At 39.6% G+C, this 13219-nt stretch overlaps 1 protein-coding gene across 1 annotated transcript; it reads right to left on the reverse strand.

Moving 5' to 3' along the window:
* Positions 1–8459: 8459 nt before the first annotated feature.
* Positions 8460–12060, reverse strand: NPVF (neuropeptide VF precursor). Its single transcript, XM_027540335.1, has 3 exons — positions 11796–12060; positions 9968–10368; positions 8460–8629 (listed from the first exon to the last, which is right to left on the reverse strand). The coding sequence occupies exons 1-3, from the start codon at positions 11931–11933 to the stop codon at positions 8578–8580; spliced, it is 591 nt and encodes a 196-aa protein (XP_027396136.1). The 5' UTR covers positions 11934–12060; the 3' UTR covers positions 8460–8577.
* Between the last annotated feature and the right edge of the window lie 1159 nt (positions 12061–13219).

Consider the following 13219-nt stretch of genomic DNA (forward strand, 5'->3'; position numbering starts at 1 on the left):
ACTTTAGTGCGCAGTATGTTGTACAATATAGAGCAAGAGGATCTTAAAAGACTTTCTGTTGTGGTGGGGTGGTGATTATTGTTTTTGGTTTAAGATTTTAAAATCAGTTAGCTGAGTGCCAAAGAATTGATGCTTTGGAACTGCGGTGTTGGAGAAGACTCTTGAGAGTCCCTTGGACTGCAAGGAGATCCAACCAGTCCATTCTGAAGGGGATCAGCCCTGGGATTTCTTTGGAAGGAATGATGCTAATGTGACGACTTGACTCATTGGAAAAGACTCTGATGCTGGGAGGGATTGGGGGCAGGAGGAGAAGGGGACGACAGAGGATGAGATGGCTGGATGGCATCACTGACTCGATGGACGTGAGTCTGAGTGAACTCCGGGAGTTGGTGATGGACAGGGAGGCCTGGCGTGCTGCAATTCATGGGGTCGCAAAGAGTCGGACACGACTGAATGACTGAACTAAACTGAACTGTGTACAAATGTGGAACATTTTCTGCCCTCTAGTGGTTAAAAGTAACTTTGCAATATCAGTTACAATTCAGTGCTTTAAATTACAAGGGAAAAGCTGTGTGACATTTTAAAAGCAGGTTGAAAATTATGTAGGTATATTGCCATAGCTAATTAGTATTGCTACATATTTTAAGAAAGTGAAACAACAGTTTTATGTTTTATTAATAACAATATACTAATGCCTGGAAACCGGCAAGAGGTAAAATAAATTTTGAGATAATTTTTCTTCAGGATTAAAATAATATTTCTCTATCTTTACAAAGAGACTGTTAATTCCACATTAATCTTAGTAAAGTATTACTCCAGTCCTCATTCTAATAGTGATTTTCCAGTTCAACTCCTTTCATACTTTAGTTCCCACATTTACGAAGAGAATAACGGGGGATAATACTTCTCATTTCCTAACCTACACATAGGATAGTACACATTGCCTTTGTGTTATGTTCTAAGAGGAAAATTTCATGATGTAGGGAAAACAAAAATGGGCTATTAGAAAGAATGTGATAGCGCCCTGAAGTTCAAAGAGAAGTGCTGTGACATAGTATGCGTATGACTATTGCCCGTTATCCCTTTCCCAGGGAAATTAAACTAATCAAATGCTTCATCTTCATTACTGTTCTGAAATAAATGTGTTCTCACATCTGACTGATAACAGAAGCTTTTGCCGTGCTAGATATTTCTAAAGAAGCACTAACTTCTGCCCCAGGTGAATACAAAGCCATATAAACTAGTGAGATGATAAAATAGTTTGGGAGAAAAAAAGATTAGCAGCAATTGCTTCCTTGCAAAATAAGCTTCCAGGGAATATAGGAAAAATTTAATGTTCTGGTGAAAAATCTAATATTCCTAAATAAGCTTGTTAGAATCAGAGCATCTCTAAAAAGCGTCAACTTTATTGTTGTCAGAGGCATTTTTTTCTTGTAGGCAACATAATGTTAAAGCTTGGAGTATGGTTATTTAAATATTAATAGTGTGAGTATAATTAGAGAATGGTACTAGACCTTGTAAAAAGGCAAGTGAAATGGACTTAATGCCACTGAACTGTACACTTAAAAACAGTTAGAATGGTAAATATTATGTGTATTTTACCACAGCAAAATAGAATACATAAAAAAGGCAAATGAAATCTCTCTGGTTGTTTTCATACTTCTAACAGCAAATAAAATGTACAACATCTAATAAATGTTTTAGAAACTCAAGGCCACTTAATAACTAGTAAGTTAAAATAAACATTGGGTATTATGTTCACCAGATAATATTTTCCTAATTCAATTTGACTCCAAGCAGCAATGTGATATTTTCCGCAGGGTGTTTAGTAACAAACATCAACTGCGAAAGGCAGGGAAAGGCTGCAGTAGTCCAGCACTCCCGCAATTCATGTTGGTGGGCTGGGACAGGCTTACTTCGATTTACTTTAATTCCTTTATTGCTTTGTCCCACTTCATTAATGGGGTTGGTAAGAGACTGCAGATAACCCAGGGAGTGAGAGACGTATCCAGGCAGAGGCGTACTTACTGATACCTTTCCCAGCTCCACTGGGCAGTGACTGCATGTTTCAAAGCCTCTCTTGACCAGTTCGGTTCTCCCACTGAAGCAGAAACATAGTTGATGAAATTGATAATTGATGATAGTTGAGTTTCATCACCAACTATAGCACTTTCTTTGCTATAGAAAAAAAAATCATTAGTTGCTTCTTTAGAGTCTAAGTTAAAAATGGTAGAGCATTTCTTCTGTGATGTTTTAAATCTTTATGGTCATTCATTACTAAGGTGGACACTTCCTTACTTACTCTTAAGGTAAATACCTTAACAAATGGCTAGGTTAAAGCTTTCCAGGCATCTAGGTCTTTTAAAATTTTTTTTCTCTTTCTTCCTTCCTTCCTTCTTTCTAAATATCTGTATATGATGTTTAAAGCATTGAGGCTTTCTTCCTGGACTCCAGTGTGCTCGTGTTTTCTTTTGAGAGCTTCATTCAACAACTGTTTCCTGACTACTCACTACGTTTGGGGGCTGGATGGGAGGTGATTGACGGGGTGGTGGACAGGACAGTGGATGAAGGAGGAAAAGCACAAACTTTGAAATGAAACAGACCTTGGTCGAGTCCATCTGTTAGTTCTCATTTCTTCTGAATGTTCTTTGTGAGCTCAGTTCTTATGTGTAAAAATGAACATAACAAGAATGCTTAAAACAGTATTAAATTTAAAACAGACAGAGTTATCATAGCAATCAATAGTCACTATTATTATTAAGCTGGGGATGGGATACAAAGAAGAACAAGCTAGTGCAGTGGTTCCTAATTAAGGATGATTTTGCCTCCAAGGGAACATTTGGCACACTCTGGAGACATTTTTAGTTGTCTTATTTATCAGGTGGTGCTACTGGCATCTAGTGGGTAGAGGCTACTGGTGTTGATAAACATCCTATGATGTGCAGGGCAGACTCCATAGCAAAAAATTATCCAGCCCACAATGTCAATAGTGTTGACCTTGGTTGAGTAAAGGAAAAACATTAAAATGTGCTATATGTTTCATGTAATAGAAATAATATATTTATGTAATATATATTTCATGTATATTTCAAGAAAGTGAGCTTGAGGAGAGGCTGGGCAGACCTGTCTGATTGCCTGTCCAATATCCATGCTTTTTATTCCTGTCCTAATGTCATTAATGCAGTGTGCCCAAAGGATAAACTACATTTCCCAGCTTCCTTTGCAGATTGGACCAACCAGTGACATGAAAGAGAAAGTTGTTGGATGGGATCCTTTAGAAAAAGAGCATCCCTATGCTTTGCCCCTTTTTTTAGCCTTGAAATGGCCTCATGGGAGTTGAGATGGCCTGGTGGGAGTCATGTGATTGGAATGATGGGTCCTTGATGACCCTGGAATTCCCACACCAGCCTAGAACTGCTTCCTTCCAGACATTGTTATAAATGTGGGGGGGAAAAGTCTCTCTTGGTTAAATGTATGTTGTTTAGGTTTTCTTTTATATACAGTTGCATCCAAATTTGACCAGGATTGGGCCTTGAAGGATTTTGATAAATATTAAAGGGGCCTTTGAGCTGAAGGAATTAGTACAAATGAAGGCACAGGAATGTGCATATTTTTGTGAACATGTATATTTCTAGGGAATAACATGTAGTTTGGTATGGTTATTAAATAACATGATAAGTTACATTGGAAGAGTATAGAGTAATGTTTGCAGGAAGGTCTTTAGAGAAAACAAAATGAAAGAGAAAAGACTCACATGAAGAAAGTAGAGGCTGGCACTCTCCCCTTTCTTGGCTGTTTCATTTTGTTGATCACACCTAGATGAACACTGACCTTTCATTTTCCTCACTGAGAAATTGGCCCCAGAGTCAGTACTTTATTTCTCAAGGTCATTGTCCTAGTATGATGTATGAAATGTGGACCTGAGATCTCATGGAAGTTGCCTTCCCTGAAAATCATTGACATATAGCACGCGTCATCCCAAACTTTCCCCAGAAACCCCACACTCCCCTTGTCTTTACAAGCTGGCTAAGGTTTATGTTAGGGCGAATCCAAATGGAATTTCTTTGAGGAAGTGAAGTGTAGGAAGAGAGGAGGCGGGGTAGAGAATGGAATATTTGAGGGCATGTGCCTGGTAAAGCACAGAAGAGCTGAGGAGGTGAGCACACTTAACCACCTTGCTTCTATTGTCTGCTATTCTAAAAAGCCAATATTTGGAGGAAGATCAGGCTAAACCACTTGAGTGATTCTGATTGGGTGTTATGTTCTCAGTGCTTAAGTAACCAATCAGATAATAATACTCCTTAATAAACTGACTTAGATATTAATTTAAAATAATTCTAGAAATAAAAATCTTCTGTGGCAGTAAATCTTAAACTTTATGGCATCACAAGGTCTACTGAGAATTTACCCAAGAACTCTGAAGTCTCTCCCCAGAAAAATGCACATATATACGTAATGATGCAGAGACAATGTCATTTTTAACAGCTGTGAGCATACCTTACAAGTAGAACTCCATCTTTGTTGCAAAAGTGAAGTTTTAATCAAAATGCCAAAATCTGATAGATTGGAAAATTACAAAGCCAGATCACTATGTGCAGACTTTATGAAGGAAGTGCTTTTTAAGTGGTTCTACTAAGTCCTCAATTTTCTCACCCACTTGGAGACCATAAAAGGGTAAGATTTGGATTTGTGAAGAGATTTCTTTGGAGAGCATTGTTACCCTGCTGTGAATGCCCCCTACCGATGCCCATGTGCTAGGGATTACTGAGCCCATTACTCTTCAGCAGGGAGAGGCTTCCATATGATGAGGAAATGTGCTCCATGTGGTTGAGAGAAATGAAAAATTGGTGCTCAACTCCAGGCCCCACAGCTGAAGAGTCTGGGGGCAGCAAGATAGAAGAGGTGTGTTGGGATCACAGCCAGTGTGGAGAGTGAGCTGTGGGTAACCAGATATGAGCTGCAGGAAAGAGAGATTTGTGGAAGTGGCTTTGAGCCCTACTAAAGAGGACCCCTCGAAGAGAAATGGGCATGAACAGAGTGGGTGCCCACGTCCCTCGGCAAGGGCTGAGCCCAGCTATGGTGGACGGGCCATCCTCTGGGTCCTGGGAGTGAATCCATTCACCCTGGCAAGAACTGTCCTGTATTCCTTGCCTCTCTTCTCAAATTCTCTTTCATCTTAGAAGAGTCCAACAAAGCCAGAGAGTGAGGAAGCAATTGAGGCTGGAAAAGAAAGCAGAAGTCAGTCTCCTTCCTGTCACCCAGCTCAGATCTCACATGGGAAGAGTTGAACATGAATGAATGAATGCAGATTGAAATGTTGATTACAATAGAATTGAGACTGTGCATTTTTGACTTAGGCCAAAGAACCACTTAAGAGCAACAGTGAAGTTCATGGCATCTGCCCAAGTTTCTATCCAGGGCCAGTGAAAGATTTCTGCACAGCCTGTTCCCCATCCTTTACATTTTAAAGGGGGTGGTGGGTCACACACAAAAAATTTTGCATTTTGACGTTTCATGAGTCATGCAGTTATATTTTTTACCTACTGTGGGGTATAAACAGATTTCTCAGGCCTGTGTGATAAGCTGGCCCTTGAGTTTCATGTAGAAAACAAAAGTGAAAGTGAAAGCCACTCAGTCATATCCGGTTCTTTGCCACACCACGGACTATATAGTCCATGGAATTCTCCAGGTCAAAATATTGGAGTGGGTAGCCTTTCCCTTCTCCAGGGGATCTTCCCAAACCAGGGATGGAACCCAGGCCTCCTGCATTGCAGGCGGATTCTTTACCAGCTGAACCACCAGGGAAGCTGAAGAATACTGGAGTGGGTAGCCTATCCCTTCTTGATCAGATCTTCCAGACCCAGGAATCAAACTGGAGTCTCCTGCCTTGTAGGCAGGTTCTTTACCACCTGAGCTATCAGGGAAGCCCAGAAAACAAACGCTGTTCTCATAAATAAAGAGGGGAAGGGACTTCCCTGATGGTCCAGTGGCTAAGACTCTGCACACCCAGTGCAGGGGGGAACTGGGTCCTACATACCACAACTAAAGTTCCTGTATGTCACAGCTAAGACTGGGACAGTCAGATAAACATCAGACAAAACAGGGAGGCATTGGACATCGTGAGAAAAGGCAGAGGTACCAACAGGGCTGAAATAGGAGGAGCAGGACAGGCTACATAGTTTGCAGGGCCCACTGCAAAATAAAAAGTGCAGAACTCCTTGTTCAAATGTATTGAGAATTTCAGGACAGTGACAATAAAGCATTTAACCAAATGTGGGGCCCTGTGTACCTGCAAGGGTCACATGGCCATAAAGCTACCCTGGTGAATGTCAGAGGTCAAAAGAGGAGGAGACCCTGCTAGGGTTCCAGTTAAAGAGAGACTTGGAACAAGAGGCTTGTCTATTCAAGACTTTTCTCAGTGAAATCACGTGCAGTGTGACCTCCTCCTTGAGATCCCTCAAGTTCTCAGAGAGGTTGCAGACTTCCTTATGTGAATGGATTTCTTGTAGAAGCTGGTGAAGTGGGTACCAAGGGGCTGAAACAGAGTAAGCTCTGTGGGTTAGGGGGCAGCTGACAGTTGGTTATTCACTTAATATTTATTTTCAATAAATTTCAAGGGTTTAGGTAAAGAACCCATGTTCTAGGACAATAAAAATTCTTGTGTCATGTAGTATCGAGGGACCGGGTGGCTTTCTGTTTATTAATTTATTAGTACAGCAGAATGTTTCATACTTTCACTTTGCTCAGGATGAGCAATTGGGACCAAATCTGGAAGTCCAGAGGTGCTGAATACTTTTATAATGCAAGTCATGAATGGCGGGGGGCCAGACACCCCTTCAGGGTTTATGAAGTGATGGCAGAGTCTCATCAGCCCCTGCCTTGCCCGATCCCTGTCTCCGCATCCCCCAGTCTCCTGGTGGTGGGCGAGAGGTTGACTGGGAGGGCTGCTACAGCTGTCCCTCACCCTGAAACCAAACGAGAGGTTTCTAGAAAGACAGAGTGGGAGTCACAAAGCAGGTACTGGCTATGCATTTCTGGTAGGTAGCGTGTGTAGGCAGTAGGCTTGCTGGCCTGCCTCTGCCCCACCTAAGTGGGGCAGAGGGGCTTGGAGACAAATGGGGGCAGTGGCGGGGCATCCCAGAAGCAGCTTAAGTCCTGTCTTGGCATGACGAGACCTCTGCCTTTTCTGTAAATCAAGTGGACACTGAGAAGGTAGCTGCCTTGAGTGTTTCTTTCTGGCAGTAAGAGTACAGATGAGATGAGGATGACTGGAAGAGATCAGGAAGCATCCAGGTGTCTTAGGTCACTGACCTGGGCAGTGTGACATTCCCTGAGTACTTCCCAAAGTATTCAAAAAGTAGAAGAAGTAACATTATAACGAGAAGACCAGACAGGGACTTTCGATTCTCCACCCCCACTCAAAAATACCCATCCCCCTCCCTCACCCACCCAACTTGGAGAAATCAGAAGAGAAGACTGTTTTGCAGAGGCCTACCATTTTTCCCTCCCACCACCCTACCTCGGGGGTGAGAAAGGGGAGGAAAGAGGAAGAGAGAAGGAGCAGCCTTGCCTCTTTCTGGCTTCACGTCCTCCCAGCCCCCAGCCCCCAGCCACGGGGGAGGGGAAACTTTGATTTGGCTATGAGTCGGCCATCTTCAGCTGGAGTTGACTGAGTTTTTTAATATCAAGCAGTGATGAGGAAGTTGAAGAGTGTGTCTGGGGTATTATTAAGAGATCTCTGCCCAGCAGGGAAAGGGGATTCAACACAGCCCAGCTGGGGGCAGGATAGGAGACAATTACTGCCACTCCTGGTTTGTACCTTAAGGAATTAAGATTGCTTAATAAATCTGATTAAGGACTTCTTATTCTATGACTAAAGTTGAATCACTGTACATCCGGGTGGTGGTATATTGTGTTCATAAATTGTTAGTTTTAAGAGTAATTAGGTTTTGTCTACAAATCAAAAACTTGAAATAGTAAATGAGGAGGAAAAAACATACCAGAAGGCAAATTTTCAGTTATGGATAGAAGAGACACTTAAAGAGGTGTGTAATAATTGCTTTTTTCTTTTATCTGTTTTTTAAAAAGATTTTCAATCTATCATGTATTTACTAACAGCTGATACAATGAAAAAGTAGGTGTATAAAAATATTGGGAAATGGTTTATTATTCATGTTCATTTAATTGTCAAACATGTTATTATGTTAAATAATTTAATATTCATTGTAAAATTTGCCAGGCTGCTCCTCTGTTTAAATTTTTACTTAAGGGTAGCTGTATTCATAAGATGGTGTGGCTTAAGTCCATCTCTCCTCTTCTCTTCTCCCCATTACCAAAGGCTTCTTAAGTGTATGCAATGCTCTTTTTATTTAGACAAAATTATTTCATCTTTACATTACAGTATTTTTTACATTTTTTAACTTTTCACGATATTAGCTGTACTAAGAAGGAAAACTTGCTGTGAATGATAATTTATTACAAGAGAACAGTGACTTCATTCTTTGTCTTCACCATAGATTTCTTTGCAGATTACAGGCTACAGCTTTAAGTCGTCTTTAGGGACAGGCTCCAGATTTCTTATTTTTCTTGTTTCAATTCTGCATCATCTATTTTCTGGAATCCCCGTCTCCTAAAATGTAAGCAGCGCAAAATGTTCTCATCCATCACAACAATAGCATGTGAAAACATACAAATGCAGGCCATGATCCCAATTGCCTAATTATACCTGAGTTGAATTGTGCAGCACTTGAAATGAGTGCGACATTGATGGGATCCTGAATTTGTAATGAGCACTTAGAATGACAATCTTAACCATGGACTCATCTCTCTCCCTCGTTGCCACCCAACTCCTGACATCTGATTCATTGCCAAACTCTACCAGTAGAGTCATGTTGTTTTATATAAAACATTTTTTTTAACATTTGCTCTACTAGAAAATAATATGTAGGTAGCTTATTAAAATTTTGAACTTCTTGTAGTAGTTTATGCTAGGATTTGTACTAGTAGATATTCAATAAATACATATCAATACAAAGAATAATTATAATAACAGGAATTATTTATGACATGAGATTCTGGAAAAAGAAATTTTGATTTAAAGTTGAGGAAGAAGATCTGAATTTGAAACCTGGGTTTTTGAAATAGTGTCCTTTGTACTTGCAGACAACTCCCTCATGGGGAGCTTTCATGTTAGAGAAGTCAAATGTTGGACGATACCTCATAGGCATGAATTCCTTATTCTATCACTGCCTGTTACTGCTTAGAGTGTGGCTGTAGCGAAATGTGAGGGATACCCATATGTGGTTTAGGGGAAGCTAACTCATGACTTAATATCAGTGTGTGTATGTGTTAGTCACTTTGTCGTGTCCAACTCTTTGTGACCCCATGGACTGTAGCCCGCCAGGCTCCCCTGTCCATGGGATTCTCCAGGCAAGAATACTGGAGTGGGTTGCCATTTCCTTCTCCTGAGGGTCTTCCTGACCCAGGGATTGAACCCCGGTTTCCTGCATTGCAGGCAGATTCTTTACCATCTGAGCCATAGGAAATGACCCTCTCAATTTATAGGTGTTCATTTCCCTGTGCCTTTTCCTTCTTACAAACTTAGCTTTTTTCTTTTCTCTCTCTTTAAAAAGTTTTTTTTAGCTGTGCTGGGTCTTTATTGCAGCATACAGGCTTTCTCTAGTTGCAGCTCAAGGCAGGGGGAGCACGGGATCTAGAGCAGGCAGGCTCAGTAGTTGTGGTGCATGGGCTTACTTGCCCTCCGGCACGTGGGATCTTAGTGAAGATGGGATGGAACCTTCATCCCCTGCATTGGAAGGTGGATTCTTAACCACTGGACTACCAAGGAAGTCCTAAGAAACGTAAAAACTCTCTTAGAAACTTCTTTTGAAAAAATGTAAGCGTTTTAAAAGTTTCTAGACTAGCTCTGCTAACTGCATGTGCATTTAATTGGCATTCAAATATTTACCTTAGGTTCTTTTGACCAGGATTCTGGATTTCTTGGGGCTGGCAGGTCATGGAGTAGAGTAGCCCATTGGTAGATGGTGAATGCATGGACTGCTGGAGCAAATTACTCAGGGTCTTGGTAATGCTTTTGGCTGTTGTTGTTCTTCCAAACCTCTGGGGCAGATTTGGGACCCATCTGGAGAGGCTGTCCTCTCTATTTTTTCCGAGTCTCAGAGGCAGGTGGGCCATCGCCCTAGTGCTCCTTTCTTCTTCCATGTTCCTCCCAAATCTCAGTGGCAGGTTGGCTGCAGAAGGTGGCATTTTGTTGACTACAGGTTTATTCATCTTAATTTTTGGAGCCCAATCTTTTACTTCTTCAAAAGTAAGACTTCTTTCTTTCTCCCAGCCTAGATCTCCTCTAGGCTATAATTAGAAATAACCATTAAATAATTTATTAGTAAATTATAGTAAATTATTTAATTTACTAATAAATTTAAACTATTGTAAGCAATAGTTTAAATTATTACATTATGTTAAATCCAGACTTTAATTGGTAGAAATGTTAAAGCTGTGAACAAAGTTTGTGCTTTCATGTACAGAATTTTTAAAATTTTTAAAATAGATAATTTATATTAAGCTTCTTAAAGCAATCTAGTTTCTCCATCCCTGGACTACTATAAGACAACTATAAAATATTAATATATATAGTGAGTGCAGCAATGTATTCAAGGAGCAGGAACATAATGAAATATTGAAGTGAAATTTTATTTTACTGTGGTTATTTTTTTTTAACTTTATTTTCTATTGGAGTATAGTTGATTAACAATGTTGTGACAGTTTCAGGTGTATAGCAAAGTGGTTCAGTTATACATATACATGTATCTATTCTTTTTCAAATTCTTTTCCCATTTAGATTGTTATATAATATTGAGCCGAGTTCCCTATGCTGTACAGTGGGTCCTTGTTGTTATCCGTTTTAGAGATAGCAGTGTGTACTTGTCAATCCCAAACTCCGTAACTATCCCTCCTTCAGTTTTTGCTTCATTTTGTTTATAAAATATTTCATATGTTTTTATATATTGCTTTTAGAGACATTTTCCACTGCCTCTCCAGGTCTCTTGTTTCCCTCATCTTTAAAAGTCAAAGTGGTGGGCCCATGCTAGCCAAGTTCTGGGGTACAATTGGCAGAGACTTCTTTTTTACCTAAAAACATGTTTTAAGAAACTGATTATATTTTATTAGTATGTAAATTACATTAGTAAAACACTGATTGGTTTGTGGGTTACTACAGCATGACCATACCAACTTTAAAGGAACCATTTAAAATACAGCAAATATTTAATTAGATTTAGTTTGGCCATGAAAGTTTGTCCATATGAAGATTTTAAAGTAACTTTTCTTATTGTAGAAAATAATACCTACTTATTTTAGCAAATGAGGGAATTTACATGAAGGCATAGAGAAGAAAATAAAAAAAAGTGGAATTCCACCATTTAGGAGTAAACATTTTTCTTAGATATAGAAATATAACTTAAATGTTCAGCTGAAATATAACCAGTACTTATTTCTGCAATTCTTTACTTCAACTGTGCACTTCTGAGTCAATTGACAATTATTAATGCACCTTATCCTTGCTAAGTATCATACTCTGCACTAAAACGGTCATGAGACCAGGCTGTGTGCAGTTTTGCTACAAAATACAAGTTACATCAATACACTGCCCTGGATGGGCTGAAGTGTGACAAAAAGCAAAACACAAACTTATTCCTTACTCTTTACAAAAGCACTAGACTCAGAACAAATATTCAATGGTGAATGCTAGTCATGTTAGACAGAGTTAAAAAACTTACCTCGGAATATTTGTCATAATTCTTTTTGCTGTAAAGATTGGGCATCCTTGATTTGTCTGTGCAGAAGATGTTTGATGTTAACAAGCTTGAAGTGGCTAACATCAATAAAATGAATCGTTTTAATGAAATAATTTCCATTTTGTCCAAAATCTAGAATTAAGTTTATATGTGCAGCCTGATGTCTATACAAAAGGAAATTGTGGTCTTTTTATACTGTCTAAAAACAAAGTTTGCTTTCATTGGGAAATCAATCCCACGTGTTTTAAACACCAACATTAATTAGTGTTTAACTGAAATATGTATGTGAGGAATGTGAGTAATTCATTCTAGGAAGACAGCAACATTTCTGCTTGCAAATTCATTAACTTTGAAAATAATTTCCTTCATCATGAAGGAGTATTTAATTAGATAAGTTTGGGGCCATCATCATTAAGATTCCAAACAAACTGAATGCTTCATTTCTCTGAGCTCAAAAAAGAACTATTTTGTCTTTGGTGTTTGCGTCAATTCTTGGGAGAAAGGAAAAGTGTTCAATATGTGTTAGCTATGTTTGAAAAAAATTTTTTATTCACACAAAAGAGTTAGGCATAGTATTTTCAAAATGTCAGACAAAATTAAGAGTGTGAAAAGAATTCCAAATCACATAAGACTGAAATAAAATGCCATTAATTAAGTTTTTGTAAAATGCTGCTTTGTTATTAAAAAGCTTCAGGAGTAAATGTCAGCTGTAACCTGAAGGGTGTGCATAAGACCAAGCCATAGGCATTTTGACAAACTGGCTGTCTCGGGAGAGGCTGGAGGCAGTTCAAGGCCTTTTGCATCTGCCCTGAGGGCCTTATTTGGCAAAACTGTGTAAATCACCAGGATTTTATTTCTTTGATGATGCCACATCCTACCTTCCACCTCAAACCCCTTAAAGAATGCTGGCAGAGGACTGGTAAATCACACACATGCTAATTTTGTTGTTCCCTGACCTATGCTGTTTAGGTAATCTTGCCCTGCCACAGGCTCACTGACATCATGGCATAAGAAAAGAATTTACAGAAATAAATGCTTATTTACTGAAATGCCAAAGCAAGTCTCTTTCAGAACAGCTGACTGGTATTCTTAAAGGTCTGCCTTATCACCGGACTGCCTATATTCCTGCCTAGATTCTAGAGAAATCATTACCTGTTTCCCCTGTCCATTTAGCCCTCTTAGGAGAAAAAGACCTTAAGGGTGATCTATTTCTAACACTCCAGCTACTTCTAGATACAGGCACTTAGAGGTGAATTCCCAAAAAAGCAAGTCATAAAAATCCACCTTTTATGTCAAGAATTGTACTATCTTGGGACTTTCCCGGTGGCACAGTGAATGGGAGTCCACCTGCCAATGCAGGGAACGTGGGTTCAATCCCTGGTCTGGGAGGATGCCACATGCTGGGG

This window comes from Bos indicus x Bos taurus, chromosome 4 (assembly GCF_003369695.1).
Source record: "Bos indicus x Bos taurus breed Angus x Brahman F1 hybrid chromosome 4, Bos_hybrid_MaternalHap_v2.0, whole genome shotgun sequence".
Taxonomy (NCBI): Eukaryota; Metazoa; Chordata; class Mammalia; order Artiodactyla; family Bovidae; genus Bos; species Bos indicus x Bos taurus.

Bases quoted from the DNA above. Each gene is read 5' to 3' on its own strand.
- NPVF (XM_027540335.1), bottom strand. From the start codon at position 11,933: ATGGAAATTATTTCATTAAAACGATTCATTTTATTGATGTTAGCCACT. The intron at 10,369-11,795 runs GTAAGTTTTTTA...TTCTAATTATAG, and splicing joins ATTATGACAAATATTCCGAG to CCTAGAGGAGATCTAGGCTG. The intron at 8,630-9,967 runs GTAAATATTTGA...CTTACATTTTAG, and splicing joins CCTGGTCAAAAGAACCTAAG to GAGACGGGGATTCCAGAAAA.